The sequence below is a fragment of the Macrobrachium nipponense genome, chromosome 39 (assembly GCF_015104395.2).
Source record: "Macrobrachium nipponense isolate FS-2020 chromosome 39, ASM1510439v2, whole genome shotgun sequence".
Lineage (NCBI taxonomy): Eukaryota > Metazoa > Arthropoda > Malacostraca > Decapoda > Palaemonidae > Macrobrachium > Macrobrachium nipponense.
The window spans coordinates 60259660-60277795 of record NC_061099.1 but is presented as its reverse complement, the minus strand read 5'-3'; the positions used below and the strand labels follow the sequence as shown (position 1 = coordinate 60277795).

Below are 18136 nucleotides of genomic sequence, written 5' to 3'. Positions count from 1 at the left end.
GAGATGAGCTAATGTTCCGCTATCGACGCGATGCTTTAGAATGGCAGTTCCACGCCAAATCTCAAACATATCGGTCGTCGACCGAGCTGCATCTCCTAGTATGGAGTTACAGAATAAAGTTGTTAACTTGTTCAACTAGCCTGTTTGAATCATCTCCTCTAGACAAGAAAGAACCTCTCTACTAAGATTCCAAGGGAGATGAGAGGAACCAAACATTACTTACGGATAACAGCCGTAAGGAAAAAACAAAAAAAAAAGTCTATCGCCAAGCGATAAGACATTAGAAGTGGTGGCAAGCGAACAAACGAAAAGAACATAATTAACAAGACCCATATCAGCCGACCGAAGGTCTACAAGAACTAACTTCCCACCTTCATCAAAACGAAACAGAGGAAACGGGATCTTCAATCAACGCAACAGTTTATGAAGACGCAACTATGTCCCTTCATCGAGAGGAATACAAGCATTTAACACTGACCGTTTGAGCAACAGTTATCACTGATCTTCGAGAAAAAAAATCTACACGGACGAGGGGGGCGGGGCGGATCGAACATCGACGGAAAGAAGAAAACAAACACAGGGAACATCACCCGTTCACGAGCAAGGACGCAGAGTGGACAGCTATACGCAGTAGTGCAAGGACGGAGGCTGTGACGTCATCAATCTTGGCCTTCCCAGAGCATCGGGCACCGAGAGAAGGCGTGACGTCATCACGACTTCCGACGCAAGACGTGGACAGGAACTGTGACGTCATCCCATGTCAACAATCCTTCGCAATATAATCTGGAGCTAAGTACCATTTTATTTTTTCTATTCAGGTCTTTTCCTCAGTGAAGTGTTGTTCATCAAGAGTCGATCGTCCAGTATTCTGGGGGTGAGTTGTTCGCCATATTAATCTTCCTTCATTACAGAACTTATCTTCAACTACGAGGTTCTCGCCCGCAGATTAATATTTTTTCTTTTCTCGTTGTCATTAACCATTTCTTGCAGGAATTCTCCGTATAATATTTTATCATATTATCTGTATTTTTGTATCTTTTGGGGGTTGGGGGATTTTCCTATTATTATAACACACTTATACAGTACTTTGCTTATGCGTTTACGTAGTGGTCGAGTGTACTCTTATAGATATTTTGATAGGATTGCAAGGAATAGAAGTGATAGAAAAAAGTGAAAGCCGAAATGGCAACCACTCCGGCTGGCAACCCCAACGTGGTGACTCTCGGTTAGCGCGAGGTCAGCGATAGTCCCTTTTCAAGGTCGGGTCAATGGGTTCCTGCCTCAAATGTTGAGGCATGGATCTCATCTGTAGACGTCATTTAAATGCAAAAAAGCAAAATCATCACAGACCCAGCAGTACAATTACAGGAGGCCAAGAGCTTCGTAGACTTTGCGAAAGGCGACGCAGTGCGTATCTAAGGGGGGCTTTCTTTCAAGAAGCGCTTACATGGGACGAGTTCAAAAATAGGTTTACGTGCCGTGTATGGGGTGTGAAGAGGCTTTAGATGTAGTATTGGCATTGAGAAATATCCTTAACCAAGCCTCCATGACTCAGCTCAAGTGTTGGCGAGCGGCGGCGCTAATTGCCGACCGGCTAAATGAATATCAGGATAGTTTTAATGTAACTCCGGGTGGTTGCGGGTGCTAAAATCAAAGTGAAAGATTTTATCCGTTTTGATCTACCGTTACGTCTATCACTGTAATGTTGCCTGAAGCGTTAGTACGGTGTTTTGATAAAAAATTCAGCCCGACAGTACGGAATTAGATGTGTATAACAAATCAAAAAAACACATGTCTAAATGTACCGACCTAGATCCTTCGCTCATTCAAGTTTTTGCAAAATGAGAACAAGCCACAAACAAGTAAATGTGGTACATAATAATAATCAAGTTGCAGGGAGGATGGTTTGTTATAACTGTAAACGACCAGGTCACATGATTTCAGACTGTCGGACGCGTTTTGTTCAATACACAATAGTTCAACTCATCATATAACCGTTGCTACTCGAGGAATCAACAGCCAAACGCTACAAAACGCGCAACCAGTTGCTAGTGCAAATAAAAAGAAGGGTCCTCAGTACTATAAGAAGAAACAACCAAACGGAAATTCTGCACAACAGCAGAAACAAAACAAATTCGTGCTTCAGGTACCTCTGTTCCTGGGCCGTCTAGCCAGAACTCGCAGGGCAAGCGAATTTTCAGGGTGTGATAAACAAAACAAATACCACGTAGTTCACTCCAAGGGGGGAGAGGGCGATGTTGGGTCCATCAATATCAACATCTTTTGTATCAAATAATCAGTTTAATCATTTATCAGATCATTGTGAGACAATTGATTTTCCTATGAAACACACGGCCGAATCAAAAAATCTGTGCAGGTTCCCGTAGATTTGCAACAAATTCATGCAATTATTAAGTCAAAAACGAGTTGCGACCACCTTACATGCAGTAAATTTGGACCATAAGTCATTCACTTTGTTCTTTTGATTCTGGTAGTCCACGTAATATAATGGATTTAAGGACCTCATCATTTACTCTTTCAAATTTCCCTATAGAAAAGTCCGGAATAAGGCTCTAAGGCATTGGGAATAATGAATTAAAATGTTGTGGGCGTAACTCATGTACAGTACAAGGTCGGTAAGCGCACGTTAGCCGATAACCTTTGTCGTTGTACAAAACATTAATATGTATCCGCAGTAATTATCGGATACCCGTCTATGGGCACTCAAAATATTATCTTAGCACCTGCAAAACACGGCGTGTATATCAAAGGGAAATTCTATAGGTCTTCTAATACCCTAAAATCTGTTTTAGATAATAAAGAGACAGACAGAGTTGTCACTTACATTACGGAACCAATCACCTGTTCTCATGAACCAAGAAATAATACAGGCAACCCAACAGAACTCTCGCTCACCCGTACTATCAGCTTGCACGCAAACTCTCGAACCTAACGTAACTTCAAATATCTATTAGTGCGTGTAAAAAGAACCTTGCCAGGATCTGAAACATTAATCCTTCCGAAACTCTGAAAACACGCGGATTATCCGTCACACAAGCCGTTTATACAGTCGGCTCACAACAGCAATGTAATATCGAAGTCTGTAATCATTTGAATACCACTTTAGTAATCCACAAAATCAACATATCTTGGATGCCGAAGGTTTATAAACATCGCATTCTTACCGTAGCTGAGATAAATCACGCTCAATCAGTCGCGGATGAAACCCTTTTGCAATCTATAAAGAACAAAATCAATAAAGATATTCAAGAAGAAGAAATTCAGCAGAAATTTTGAATCTGTTAACTAAATATCATGATGTTTTTTCCACTACGGATGGAACCTTAGGAAAAACGGATGTCATAGAGCATCAAATCAGGCTCAAGGACAAACAGAAAGTAATCTATGTACCTTCGTACCGACTTCCTATGAAATTTCAGAATGAGATAACAGAGGAAGTAGGTAAAATGTTAAAGGAAGGAGTCATTAGGAAATCAAACAGCCCTTATTAATTTTCCGTTAATAGTAGTACCGAAAAAAGATCGAACTTGGCGGATATGCGTAGATTTTCGTCGTTTAAATGAAGAAACAATCCCTGACAGATTCCCAGTACCATTGTACCGATGATATCCTATCTTTACTAGGCCAGAATAAATATTTCACAAGCCTAGACTTACTAAAAGGATTTCATCAGATTCCGATGGAACAAGAGAGTATCCATACACTGCCTTCAGCACAGCCAGGGGACATTATGAATTTTTGCGTATGCTTTTGGTTTACGTTGTGCTCCTATAACTTTTACTCGTATGATAAACGTCGTGTTTGGAGACTTGTTGGGAGATATCCTACATGCCTACATGGATGACTTAGTAATCTTTTCAACATTAGAAGAACATTTACGTAAATTGGAGTTAGTGTTACAAAGGTTAAGGCAGCATAATTTAAGGGTAAAGATAAGTAAGTGTGAATTTTTTAAAACAGAACTAGTCTATCTAGGTTTCACGGTTTCTAGTGAAGGTCTTAAAGTCGTCCACGATAAGGTGTCGGCTATCCGTAACTTTCCGATACCTATTACGTCAAGGGAATACAGCAATTTTTAGGGGTGCAGCGGATACTATCGCCGCTTTATCCGCAATTACTCAATCATAGCCGCTCCCCTAACCGATCTTATAAAAAAGGGCGTAGATTTCGTATGGTCTGAAATTCATCAACAGGCGTTCGATAAATTGAAAGATGAACTGTGTAGTTCTCCTATCTTGAAAATCTTTGTTTTCCTGACTTCAATAAGGAATTTTTCATAGCAACAGACGCCTCAGACCTAGGAGTAGGTGGGGTATTGCTTCAACAATATGATAGACAGTTTTTCCCTCCCTATAGCTTTTATTCACGTAACTGAGACCTTCCGAAAGTAAAATATGCAGTAATAGACAAGGAAGGGCTCGCTATTGTTAATTCACTCGTGCACTTTAAGTTCATAATATACGGTTATCCCGTCAAAGTTCTCACAGATCATAAGCCCCTAACCGACTTCTTTAAAGGCTTTAGTCACAGCCCCAAGCGAACTCGGTGGCACATGATCATTCAGGACTTTGGCGCGAGGATCGGGTATTTACCTGGGAAAGCAAATATCATTGCTGACGCATTATCACGCAACCCCTCTTCATCTTGTACCGAGCCATTAGCTGAATTAATAGATATCTCAACCTCCATGCCCGTTGTTAAAACTATATCCGAACAGGAAGATCTGGGCTGGAGTGCTGAACTATTACAGACGGAACAAAGAAAAGATCCGCAAATAGAAAAAATCATCATTGCGTTAAACGGAAATCCGAAGGAAAAAGAATACCTAAAGTATAAGCAGCAGAATTATATCCTACAGGAAAATATCCTGTGTAGATCCGTGACGAGGAAAACCCGCAACACACCGCAGTTGAATAACAAACAAAATTATAGAATTATGATCACGATTCCTTTTGATTCTTCCGATGCTTGGTAATCATACAAAATAGCACCGTTTCCTACTTTTATGACGAATAACTCAAATCCAGTAATATCCAATTTAACAGGGCATGTACTGATTTCTTCTGATAAGAAATCATTTACAGTCATTAAAGACTTAGATAAACTCACTCACTGTTCAGAAGCCATGAATAATAAAATTTGTACAGCTGACTCTTTTGAATTCTATCCTATATCAGCGGATTCATGTGAGTTAGACATAGTGCTAAACGGCTCTCTCTCTCATACAAGCGAAGGTTTGTCTGGGGTGGGAAACTTTATCCCTTTTTCGGTAATAATTCAATTACAGGATGAATAATGGTTCCTGGATCCGTTATGATAAGGCCGGATTCGACGTCGTGTGTCCGGACACATCCACCGCCCATGCCCCTATCTTCGTAGCAGCCGATGGGTTGTACGGGGACATCTACAAAAATTTATACCGTCAGAGGGGTCAACACGATAATACGTGAGAAGGCGTATTTCGCGAACTACACGTGGGCTACAACAATCATCCCATCACTACCTCTCCCATACAACGCGCGAGTAGCTCATCGTCTGACGCAAACTGGCTAGAATGCTACACACGCGGTTCATCGACTTATGCAGGTGGAGAAACATCTTCGCTACTACATTCTGCTCAGCCCGTTGTTTGCCAGTTGGTGACGGCCATTATTGGTTATCGCCGTCAACCATCTTTGCTGGCGTAGGCTGAGGCGTAAACAGAAGGATCTCCAAGGGAACGTACTGGCCCGTCTGGATGACGTACCCGTTAAACTCAAGTCGTTTGCGTTTAGGGCCGCCTGACCTGGCCATTTCAGTTCGTGCCTAGGGAATTGTCTGGAATTGTGTTGTGTGTGAAAAGCGGTCCGTATGCTGGCAAAAATGTAGGGGACAAGAAAGACTCACGCCTTTGCATTTGAAACAGTTAAAGTATCTCCAGGGCGCCTAATAAATCATTATAGCCCAATATTATACATTAATATATTCCTAAAGGTATTTTTCGGGCACCTAATAAAATATCAGCCCTGTATATTGAATTTCTGCAGAATTACATTGTTATACTATTATACAATTATATTTATCTATTATAAAGAGTGTCAAGTACTCTTTAACAATTATCCATGATCATGCTATAATCATTATTTAGTAACCATTATTCTTAATCAGGTTACATGTTATCATATAATCATGTATACATGTTTTGATTTTTACCATTTTATTATTTTTGGGTACATAATCATTATTATTACCAAACATGGATCTATATTTTCCATGCATTTATCTTTGTTTATGAATATGTCAACAAGGGTGGTATGTAACAGAACCTTTTTGTGCATTTAATCACTTAGTATGTTACGAGCACGCTCCTATGAACAATGTGTAAAGTAATTTTTTTTTTGTTATTCAAGGCTTGAATAGGTAGCAGACCGAGCCTAATGTAAGAATTACAATATATATATAAACCAGTGACCTCGGGGTCATGGCATTAGGAGGGTTCTACGTGACCAAAGCAGACCTTAGATTACGCTATGCACTGTCTGCAGTAGCCTGATCTAGCTCACAGCTTTGTCAAACATTTTATGTTATGATAACTTTGCACAACAACTTCCATGGGAAGCGGTTGACCTGTTAACCTACGCCGGAAACTTTGTAACTTCCGAGCCGGCAGACTACGTATGTGTTTTTATATGAATTGCTGAGATAGCTAATGTTCCGCTATCGACGCGATGCTTTAGAATGGCAGTTCCACGCCAAATCTCAAACATATCGGTCGTCGACCGAGCTCATCTCCTAGTATGGAGTTACAGAATAAAGTTGTTAACTTGTTCAACTAGCCTGTTTGAATCATCTCTCTAGACAAGACAAGAACCTCTATACGATAATCCAAGGGAGATGAGAGGAACCAAAAACATTACTTACTGGATAACAGCCGTAAGGAAAAAACAAAAAAGTCTATGCAGCCCAAGCGATAAGACATTAGATATATATATATATATATATATATATATATATATATATATATATATATATATACATATATATATATATATATATATATATATATATATATATATATATATATATACATATATATATATATATATATATATATATATGTGTGTGTATATATATATATATATATTCTATATATATATATATATATACATATTTATATATATATATATATATATATATATATATATATATATATATATATATATATAATAGCATTGTCGTATACTCGAGGGAAATCCATAAGAGAAGAAATACAGGGTAAGGAAGAACATTTTTGAGGTTAAAATAAGTGTTCCAATTCGTCATCGCACTGACGTAAATCCGAAAGGTGAAATATGCCACAATTCAAAAACGATTGATGTAAACTCATGATAAATATATATATGATAAAAGAACCCTGAATAAGTAAGTATATACGCTAAAGCTTTATTTGTGAATATCATGACGAACTCAAGCTTTACAGAAATTCCTGTTGCCTTTTTCATAGTGCGTCATGAATGCAAAGAAATATTCAGATGGTATCTATAATAAACGGACAGAAGTTCTCACGGTAAGTGTGCTTTCTTATATTGAAGGATTGATCTCTGGAAAAGTACAGAAAAGAACTTAAGTACGAGGGTACTGAACTCTAAGGGCGTCACGTAGGGTGGGAGTCAGGAAAAGTTGTCTGGGGAGAGGGGCGGGGGTGGGGGTGGGGGAAGGATTTAGGCTAAATGTCCCAGGTTCAAAACAGTTCCATGGGGTCTGCAGTCCCTGAATTTTCACTCCCTTCTTTTTTTAGCTGACTTCTTTCAATACATCTCGGTAAAAGTGTGCGAGTTGCAACATGCATAACGAAAATTCACTTAGCCTGAAATTCACAAATATTATAACTTTTCCACTAAACTGTTATTAGAACTAAATATGTATTTAATTTCTATGTATGTCTTTCTATGAGAGAATGACAGACATTAAAATTTAAAGCCTAAAATCTACTTTACTGAGCTTGTGGTTGCATATGACTGGATCAAATTCTAGTCTCCAATGGTTACCTTTCACCAACACATCACAATCACATTCTGATTAGTGAAAGCTTTCATCTCTTAGTTTGTCTTCGATACTTCATACATATTAGTGATCTCATGGGTTCAGTAAATTCATTCATCACATATTTGTGGGAGTCTTTACGGATTTTAACTCTTAGTCAGACCAATAAGGAAAAAGCCACAGTAATGTATATGAAACATTTTTGTCTTTAGAAAAATACAGTCGCTCATATACAGTCCTTTAGCCTTTTACTTATAATTTTCGGTCACAGTATAATGATGCATCATAGATGTTTAGTCAGAATTCTTGATACACAGTATATAAAGAAGATAAAAATAAGTTGTACAATTTACCAACTAAATTAAAGACACGAAGCTTACGACCAATGCACGATAGTTCATAAAAATAAAGATAAAGAAATTTAATAATGACGGAATGCATTGAACGATGTCCTTACTTGGAGTTAAAACAAGAAGGAACAAATCATCATTTTTGTCTTTCCTAATTTACTTTTGACTTCTTTTCTGGTCTAGTGTATAACTAATGACCCCAGTTCAGATTTTCATCCTCTCAGTGACCCATACAGATAACAACTATACACATAAATACCAAATATGAATAAAAAAAATACTCAAAGGATTTATACCCAAAATCAAAGTTAACGTAATTAACACAGTTAGAAAATACTAAACACAGACGTGGAAATTTTTATAAAAATGGCAACCATATGTAAGGTCAAAACAATGAATGACAGCGCTAATCTCACGACGTTGGAAAGAGGGCGGAAGAACACAGCATAAAAGCATTAAAGAAAAAAAACTTCGCAGAGAGAGAGAGAGAGAGAGAGAGAGAGAGAGAGAGAGAGAGAGAGAGAAAGGAGAGGGTAAAAAAGGGGGGAGGGGGGTAGGGGGAGAGCCGAGCGGTTGGTAAGGAGAGAGCCCACGATGAGGGGGAGGAGGAAGAAATCCGAATATTCGTCTTGCGTTGCCGAAACTTTTGCCACTAATTTGATGGTGGATTCCACCTAATGACACTTGACGGATGTCGTCATCATGAAGAATTAACCGGTTTTCTCCCCCGTCTACTTTTCTCCCGCGTCACTTCCAAACGGTGGTGAGGCACCTGAAGCTCTGGCCAGACATCCATGACTCAGATTTTATTTTAAGCTGCGCATGCGCGTGCTTACCTAACGTATACATAAACAAGCAACGCGAAATTTCCAGGTTCTCGAGCCTCAGCCTCGGGCAGTTCGTTACCTTACGAGGGAAAGCTCAGTCGGCTGGAAAACTAAGAGGTAAGAGGATTGTGAGTAGGACATTTGTACAATACAGTTATTTAACAAAAATGTCGGCTGAAAAACTTGAAGGGTGAGAGGATTGTGGGTTGGACATTTTGTACGGCACAGTTATTTAACAAATAAGATCATTTACCAGTACATTCCATATAATATCTGATTCCCCCAACAATATCGATGATAATCTACGTAAGATAGAGCATTTATCACCGTGTCTGTTTGCGCATTATGCTGGAAATAATGCGTAATTTAACTGAAAGTTCGAAATCCACCATTGCGTTTACTAAAATTTCAGGCTGCAACAAGAAAATTTACCTAATTGCATGCGAAGAATGAAATTAAAGATAACAACTGATGGGTGTTATTTACGGTGTCAGTTGTACTCTTACCCAGCTCTTGAAATATTGGTTATTTTATTTCTAAAGACTCCTAGATCTGTCCTGTGTCACGTTCATAAACAAACATATAAGGCACTGTGAAGTCATTCTTTCTCTCTATCTTTCTCGTAGATTCATGATCTGTATATATTTCAACCAAAAACATTGAACGATTAACATACATTAAATACCACCCTATGTACTTGCTAATGATTTACGTGTTTTTTATTTTGGGATTCACTAGACCCAGTCTTCATTAAGGAATCTGTATCCTTAAGTTTTGAATTTTTTGTCTAGAATTTTTACTGTAAGGCATAACGACATCGCAGTAATCTTTTTTTTCTTGATAAAAGAGCTGTAAAAAACATTTCTTCATTGGCAGTGTTGAAGAGAAATGTTGGAACGGAAGATATGAGAACAAACATTCATCTTGCGTCCAAAATGCCTTACCATTGAACAAGAGCGCTTGTAAAATTATGTGTAGCTGCTACAAATGACCACGGTAACCATATTAGAATGTTAGGGATGATTACGATAAACGGACGAAACCCTCCATATATGGATACATGATGGATTTCGTCTATAGAAATACGCGTGCATTTTCAATTCACGTTCCATAATTTCTTAGCTGAGTTCTTAACATCTAGTCCTCGGAAAAAGTCCGGGTTCCGACAAATGAATAGCCCCTATGACATTCCAAAGTACCTCAATAAAGCATTTGATTTCATCCAGTCGATGTTTCTTGGGATTACTGATTTAGCTATATGAGTTCTTAGACCTATGCTTTGCTATGTTTGAACCTATTATTTCAATTATACTTTTTATTTTTTTTATGTTTCCTGAGTACATTGTGTTTTCCTACCTGACACTTCTGTAGAATAAAGTTATATTTTGATGAAAGGCTTGTAAGCAAAGATATTTCTCTCTCTCTCTGAGAACAAACAAAGTAATAGATTTTTCAAACCTCATAGCCTCATATAATTGTATCTAAATAAACCAAAATTCCAGTCATGGCTGGTATTTTTGGTGACCAAGCTATCCTAGTCGAATAAATGGAAAAAAAAAAAAAATAAATATATTATATTATATATATGATATATATATATATATTATATATATACCAAATATATGTATATATTATATAACATTATATTATATTAGATATATTAATATATATTTAATAATATATATTATATATATATATATATATATAGATATATTGACGAAGAGCAAAACAGAATGAGCGCCGTTCTTTGCTTTTCTCACAAGGCAAAACGCATTCAAAAGAACTACATTTTCAACCTCAAATCAACATCAAGTTCTAATAAAGTTGTGAAGCAAGATTTAGCAGATTGGCTTAAGGACCTATAAAGAACAGAAAATTGACAAGATTTAGTTTCTTTCATAGGAAAAAATGTCAGAAAATTCATGCTAATCATGCCGGTTCATCTCAGGGAATCTTCTGATACTCTCTCCGTAAAAAGAGAGAGAGAGAGAGAGAGAGAGAGAGAGAGAGAGAATGTCCTAAAGTCTCTCTGTATGACCAAATGGATCATAAAATGTGGGAAGGATATCATCACGACAATAATTGCTTAAGACCAATCACTCATGCTCTCAGCGCAGTTATGTTAAGTGTAAAAGGCCCTGCTTATGAGTGCCAGCATAATATTCATACTTCGCAAAACGCAAAATCTGCATGATAAGACTTATATCAAATAAATTATCGCATAGTTTTGAAATATGATCCCTGCTTCTTTTCGTGAGATCTTCCTGATCCACGGAAGAGGGGGACACACTTACAAGGTCAAAGAATATATGAGTTTTCTGAATGTCTCAAGTTTCGCATTGTCTCGATAAACATCTTGGAACGACGAGTTTTATTAGTCCTTTTTTTTCCTTTACTTGTAAAACGCGGAATTTTTCAATCTTTTTGTGTTTTATAAGTCTAATAATGTATCAGTTCCGGATAAAGTTTTTGCTTTAACTGCAATAACATCGTAATCTTGCCCTTGTTTGCATGACCACAGCACCCGAGGCATCTCTACGTTTCTCGTCCATTTCAGTTTCCTACGTATAAAGGAAATCTGACAGGACAAAATGATTTTCGTGGCCGTTTATTAATATATAATTGAAATCTTCTTGAACCTCCTTCTACCTGCTGATTAATTTTGACCGAAGAAAGATTCTGAAGGAAGTACCTCGTTGATTTTTTGTTTTACAAAGTATTCCAACTCTTGCACTTATTCAAAAAATGAACAAGCATTCCAGTCTCCGCGATGAAGTGTCTACAACCTGTAGTCACTTGTTTTATAACGCCTCTAAAGATACAATGCATTCCAGTCTCCGCGATGAAGTGTCTACAACCTGTAGTCACTGTTTTATAACGCCTCTAAGAATACAAGTGCATGAAATCACAAACGCCAGATTTCTCAAAGAACACTGATACATTTTCGCCTTCGATTTCAGGATGAACGGGACAACGAAACGGTCCACCGTTGACGAGGCCTTGAATTTAAGAGCGCACCTGATAGGGTTGTGGTTTCGAGGGGCGTCAGTGCCCTTCATCTCAAAGAGAACGGGGTTCAGCATCTCTTCCGTTTACAGGTGGATCAAAACGCTGGCAGGAAGAAGGCCACCTCCACAGTCGAGCGAAGATTGCCAATGACGGTCATCATCGCTCTCCTAATGGAAATCTGACGGGATACCGGAGATGTGCGCGGCATGTCTGAAGTCGCATTATTTATAACTATGACTATGGTGATCGCCAGCAGATGGTTCTCAACCATTCTCTGCACCCTCTGGCACCATACTAAGTTTTGGTCTCTTAATTAGATATCTATATACGTCAGTGCATAGATATATTAGTTAATATATCGTCACCTTATTCAGTGAGCAGTCGGTTACAAGCATATGTGTTTGCTGACAACAAGCGCTCATACATCGGTTATCAAAAGCGAAGCATTTCTCATAAATTAACTTCAAGGAAATGGAAGTAGGCTTTCTGAATAGCTAAATTAGCTAAAAGAAAAAACAGCAACCATTGCAAAATAACCACCGCTCTTTACTTTTTTTTTATGTGATAAAAGCCTCTGTCTTACATCAGCACAAAGCCATTCGCTGTAGATGTAGTAAAAATAATAAAAAGAAACGTAAATTCCATACCCATCTTGCACCCAATATACTTTTCATAAATACGGAAAATGAAGTAAAGTCTGAAGTAATATTCTATACAATATCTTTTCCTTATCTGCGATCAAATAATTACTCAACTTCGCTGTGATGCTAGACATATTAATGTAAGTAGATTAACACTGCCTTGACTTCTTAGAAACACTATCAAGAACGAAAGTGAAAATTTCCTCAATCATTAATATCATACAATAAAAAAGCCCAAAAACAAATTGAAAGAGTAGTGAGAAAATTCAAAAGAATATTTGTGACAGGAGCACGGAAGAAAGGAAAACATTACTGAGACAGCTAATTTAAAAGCTGGATGTTTAAAAATATAAAAATAAATGTGGAACATTCATCACTGACAGAAATGTAATTGACAACCGGAAGAGTGAATTGAAACTTATAACCAAAGATGTGGGATAAAATGAACAAATATGACACATAGCTATAAAATATTCTCCACAGGAAATTGAGTGTTAAACACAATAATAATGAATAACGGCATTACAACTGTAGGTATAAAGATGCAAGTAAGCAGCATTAATCTAATACTTGAACAATAATACGTTGACAGTGGCAATTAAAAATTTTTTATATTAAACATGTGAGCAGTTCGTCCGAAAACATGTGAGTGTAACTCCTTTTGTAATTCAGGAGACATTTTAAGAAATCTTGAAACAGCTTTATATTACAAACTCCCTGTAACACCCATGAAGGTGTAACACCTTTTGTAAGGCACGCATTTCTCTCGGCGTTTAGAGCAAGCAGGCATCATGTGCTAATCAAGACGTTTTGGGTAAATTGTTGCTATTTTCTTCTTATCGAAAAGCCAACCAATCATTTTGTCCGAAGCGCGTCATATTTTGACATTCATGCCTTGTATGAAGGCTTATCATTAAAGAGGAGGCACGAATTATTTCATTGCATGTAATGTATCAAAAAATGTTAATTAAAGAAATCACGTAATACAGAAGATTCCTTGAAACATTGTTTTTGTTCAACCTTTTTTCATAACCTAACTTAGCCTAAGTCTAGAAAAAATGGAAAAATTACCTGAAAGGTACCGAAAGCATTTAAAAAAGAATGGCTTGCACGACATAGCTTTCTAGACCAATAGTCACTTTGGTCCTTTAACAAATATCCAATAAAACCTTTGGTCGCCTGAGGATTCAGCCTCTGACAAAACTTTTAAAACGGACTATATAAGTGAGAGCCAGATGTGTAATCAAGTTAAAAACAGTACTAACAGCAATATAAATAACTCTGCGCTCACTTCCAGAGTCAATATTGTATTTTGTAAAATTAAACGTATCCATAACGATAGCTAGACAAGGCGTGATCCGACCTCCAGCTTACTCGCAACATAACATATGCAAGATCTCCCCTTACGCATAAGTTGTAAACATTATATTCCAAACTTTCAACGTAAATTAAAACACACTAAAATCTATGGTCAAACAGAGCCTTGTTTAACAAACGAAAATTAAAATACATACATTATATTTCATTAGAAAAAAATTATTTTTACTGTAACATGCACATTATTTATTTTTTTTACATTTTCATTCTAATAAATAAATCATTACCATCCTATCCTAAAATTCTTGTGTCTTTAGTTCAACACGTAACACTTTTTCAGACCTTTTTAGTCTCTTCCATAGACCTTTCCTAAACCCCCATCTAGAACAAGAACAACAACAACAAAGTAGTTTTCAGGCTTACTTCCCGAGTAAGTGAAAATATTCTATAGCAGAGTTCTAACGTCTTATTTAGTCTCGGGCACTGGCATCTGCGCTCCAAGAGAATCTATACACTATACAAATATGAAAGGTTATTATTAACCTGTGGAACGGAAATATTGTTTGTAGGGTGGGAGGGATAATGCAGTAACGTCAATGTTTTTTTCAGAACTTCCACTCGCTCATGAAGGTTATACTGTTTTCATTATTTCGATGCATTGTCCTCTAAGTCGTAAGGTGTATCCAGGTTTAAATTACAGTAAAATAATCAAATTTGAAAGGTGTTTGATAATAATAATACTATAATAATATCCACTTTCACTTGATTATATTGACTCTATACGATCATTACGATATTTGCACTAATTCCCACTTATCGTTCTTTCTCAGGTATGTTGAAAATCTACCTGGCGATTGTATTCCTACTTCAGGAAGCAGATGCACTCCTAAGGTTCACAGGTTAGTACGAGCCTATAGACTCCAGGGTGTCTTTGTGAAGAATGTGCCGTTTTGATTTTGTTTTTCTTCGGTTGACAGTGAGAATCAAGACTGCAAATGCACGAAAAAAAACTGAAGCTGCAGTGACTGACTGGTTGAGCACTGAACTCGTGAAAAATGTGGAGATCCACAGATGTGGTAAAGAGTTGAGCGAGTGAAATGATGGATCAGTGCGCGCAGAGATGGTTTGATAATGTGGGAAGAATAGAGGAACATGAGATGGCGAAAAGATACTCATTTAGCCCAGAAATGTTAGGAAGAAGGAAGAGAGGAAGACATAGAAACTGATGCAAAAGATTAACAGGAAAGGAAAGGTAATGATATGAACATGAGAATTCGAGCAAGACGCAGACGAATTTAGTAATATGAAGGAGATTCAAAGGGTTACTGATGACCCTTCCCTGTAGGTTTTCAAAACGGTCCTGCTTAGGTGTTTTCGTCACAAAGGATTCGTTCATTCACGATTCACCAGCTAAAGTATGAATATGGTGGTGACTGCTGCGTTATGTCTACGGTGTTACTTCTTGCTATGGGAAACAGTTTAACATTAAATAGTATATATATATATATATATATATATATATATATATATATATATATATATATCATATATAATATATATATATATGCGTATATATGCAATTAATAATTTTATGTTTAAAACTATTTTCGCCTAATACAGCCAGCATGACACTGATGGAAGAGGCCTCCGAAGCAGTGAGGGCTGTTCTTGAGGCGTCCGTTGTAAAAGATCGCTCAGTCACCATAATCACAGATGGCTCGTCCTACGTGACTACCACTTTCAAAGTAAGTCGTACCATTACTAACAGCTTCATCACTAAGCAATAATTTGTCTAGCAGTTGTCTGTAAAACGGAATGTGTTCCCCTTAATAGCACTGTACGAACTGTGTCTTTACAGATATACTTCTGCTTTGGCAGTAGATACTGCAGTAATGCCTGAATACCTATAAAAGCTGGATGTTTTACTATATATAATCCCACTCCCCTATAAAGTACTCATAAAAAAGATCAACCTGTACAAGTTTCAGGGCTATATGCTAATCTATAAGTAATCCCTACGATGGCCAGCCTCCCTAGCCGCTGCCTTATAGAGTACTGGGAATAAAGATAGGCTGATACATATTTTGGAACGGTGTACAACTTCCTTTACAGCATGGATAACATTCAATGAGTAAACCTAAATGGTCCAGCCTTTTTCACCACTAGTCTAAACATAAAGTTTAACAACAAAACTGTCATATAAACACTCTTGAATTACTATCAATTTAGTATAAACAGAGACTATAAGGTCTCTAGTATAAATTGCAGTCAGTGTTATACGGAGTAACAATCTGCCGGTAGAGTGTGAACTCAGGGTGCCAGTCCAGCACAGTACCATTTTCCAATGACCAAATACAAAGGCAATATGTTGCATTTTTTCCAAAAGAGCCTCTTATTCTAAGGATGTGTTACTATATTACATGTGATCTAATCACGGCTGTAAAACATGTTTCGAAATAGGGATGTTCTGGGGCTTATCGTAGTTCAAGTAAGAATATTACACTAATCTTTATAGGAATCAAACATTGGAAAGCCTATTACAGTTTGGTCAGAAAAACATAATACCTTGTTATGCAGTCAGTAATCTATGAGCATAGATTACTCTCTCTCTCTCTCTCTCTCTCTCTCTCTCTCTCTCTCTCTCTCTCTCTCTAAAAAAAAAAAACTCAAATATAAATTATTACGAATCAAGAATTTTGTGCAAAAGAAACATTAATTTTTTCCAATATACTAAATCTGAAATACGGGAAAATCAAATACCACTTCTTTTGAAATATCTTTCCCATTATTGAATGATCAGTAACCCATATGCATATAAATATACAATTTGAATGGTTTCCTTTCCAAAATACATTGTAAATTGTAATTGACGACTGGCTTTTAATTATTCTACAATCAATACTCTCTTGGTTTCCATAGTCTCTCCTAAGCTCGATAGGAAGTTAACGAGTACTGAAAAGAAAGTAATAAAAAGCCAATGGACAATTGCATTTGACAATGTATGTTTGAAAGAAAAGAAATAACTACAATCTCCTTTTTAAAAAATCAGTATTCTCCACACATATGTACAAAATTTTCTAGTCATTGTAACAAAAAAGCTAAAATGTTGATTTATGTTGAACGATGAGTAATATATATAGCTACATGCAAGCAAATAATTATGTTTCTTTTTTATATACACATTACATACACATATATGTAGATATATCTACGAACACACACACACACACACACACACATATATATATATATATATATATACTATATATATATATATATATATATATATACTATATATATATATATATATATATATATATATATATATATATATATATATATATAAATTCCAATATACTGTACACACATATGTGTGTGTGTGTATATATATATATATATATACTATATATATATATATATATATATATATATATATATATATATATATATATATATATAGATATATATATATATATATATATATATATATATATATATATATATATACATATGTATATATAGCAAGAAGCCCTCGTTAATGGCAGGGGCGTTCCGTTCCCAGACTGATGCTGCCAACCGAAAACTGCCATTAGCCAATATCAGCGATACCAGCACTAAAAACTTGCATAACAGTGCTGCTAACTGAATATCGACGCAGTAACCGAATATCGGCGCTGTTAACCAGAGATCGGCACAGAAAATCCAGTAACAGCATCACTAGACAAGCGCCGTAAAACCAGATAGCCAGTTAACTGATGCTGCGGTTTTAACCGGAGGGTCCTGCCTGTAAACATATTATAATATATATATATTATATATATATTATATATAATTATATATATATATATCTAATATATAATTGTATATATATTATATATATATATATATTATATATATATATATATTTATATATATAATATATACTATAATATATTATATTATAATCATA

At 36.4% G+C, this 18136-nt stretch overlaps 1 protein-coding gene across 1 annotated transcript in view; it reads right to left on the bottom strand.

Moving 5' to 3' along the window:
* Positions 1-586: 586 nt before the first annotated feature.
* LOC135210479 (uncharacterized) overlaps positions 587-18136 on the bottom strand; it is a 35018-nt gene continuing 17468 nt past the window's right edge. The window contains exon 8 of the mRNA XM_064243370.1: positions 587-742. Within this exon, the coding sequence (XP_064099440.1) occupies positions 587-742 (156 nt within the window). The remainder of the gene's footprint in view (positions 743-18136) is intronic.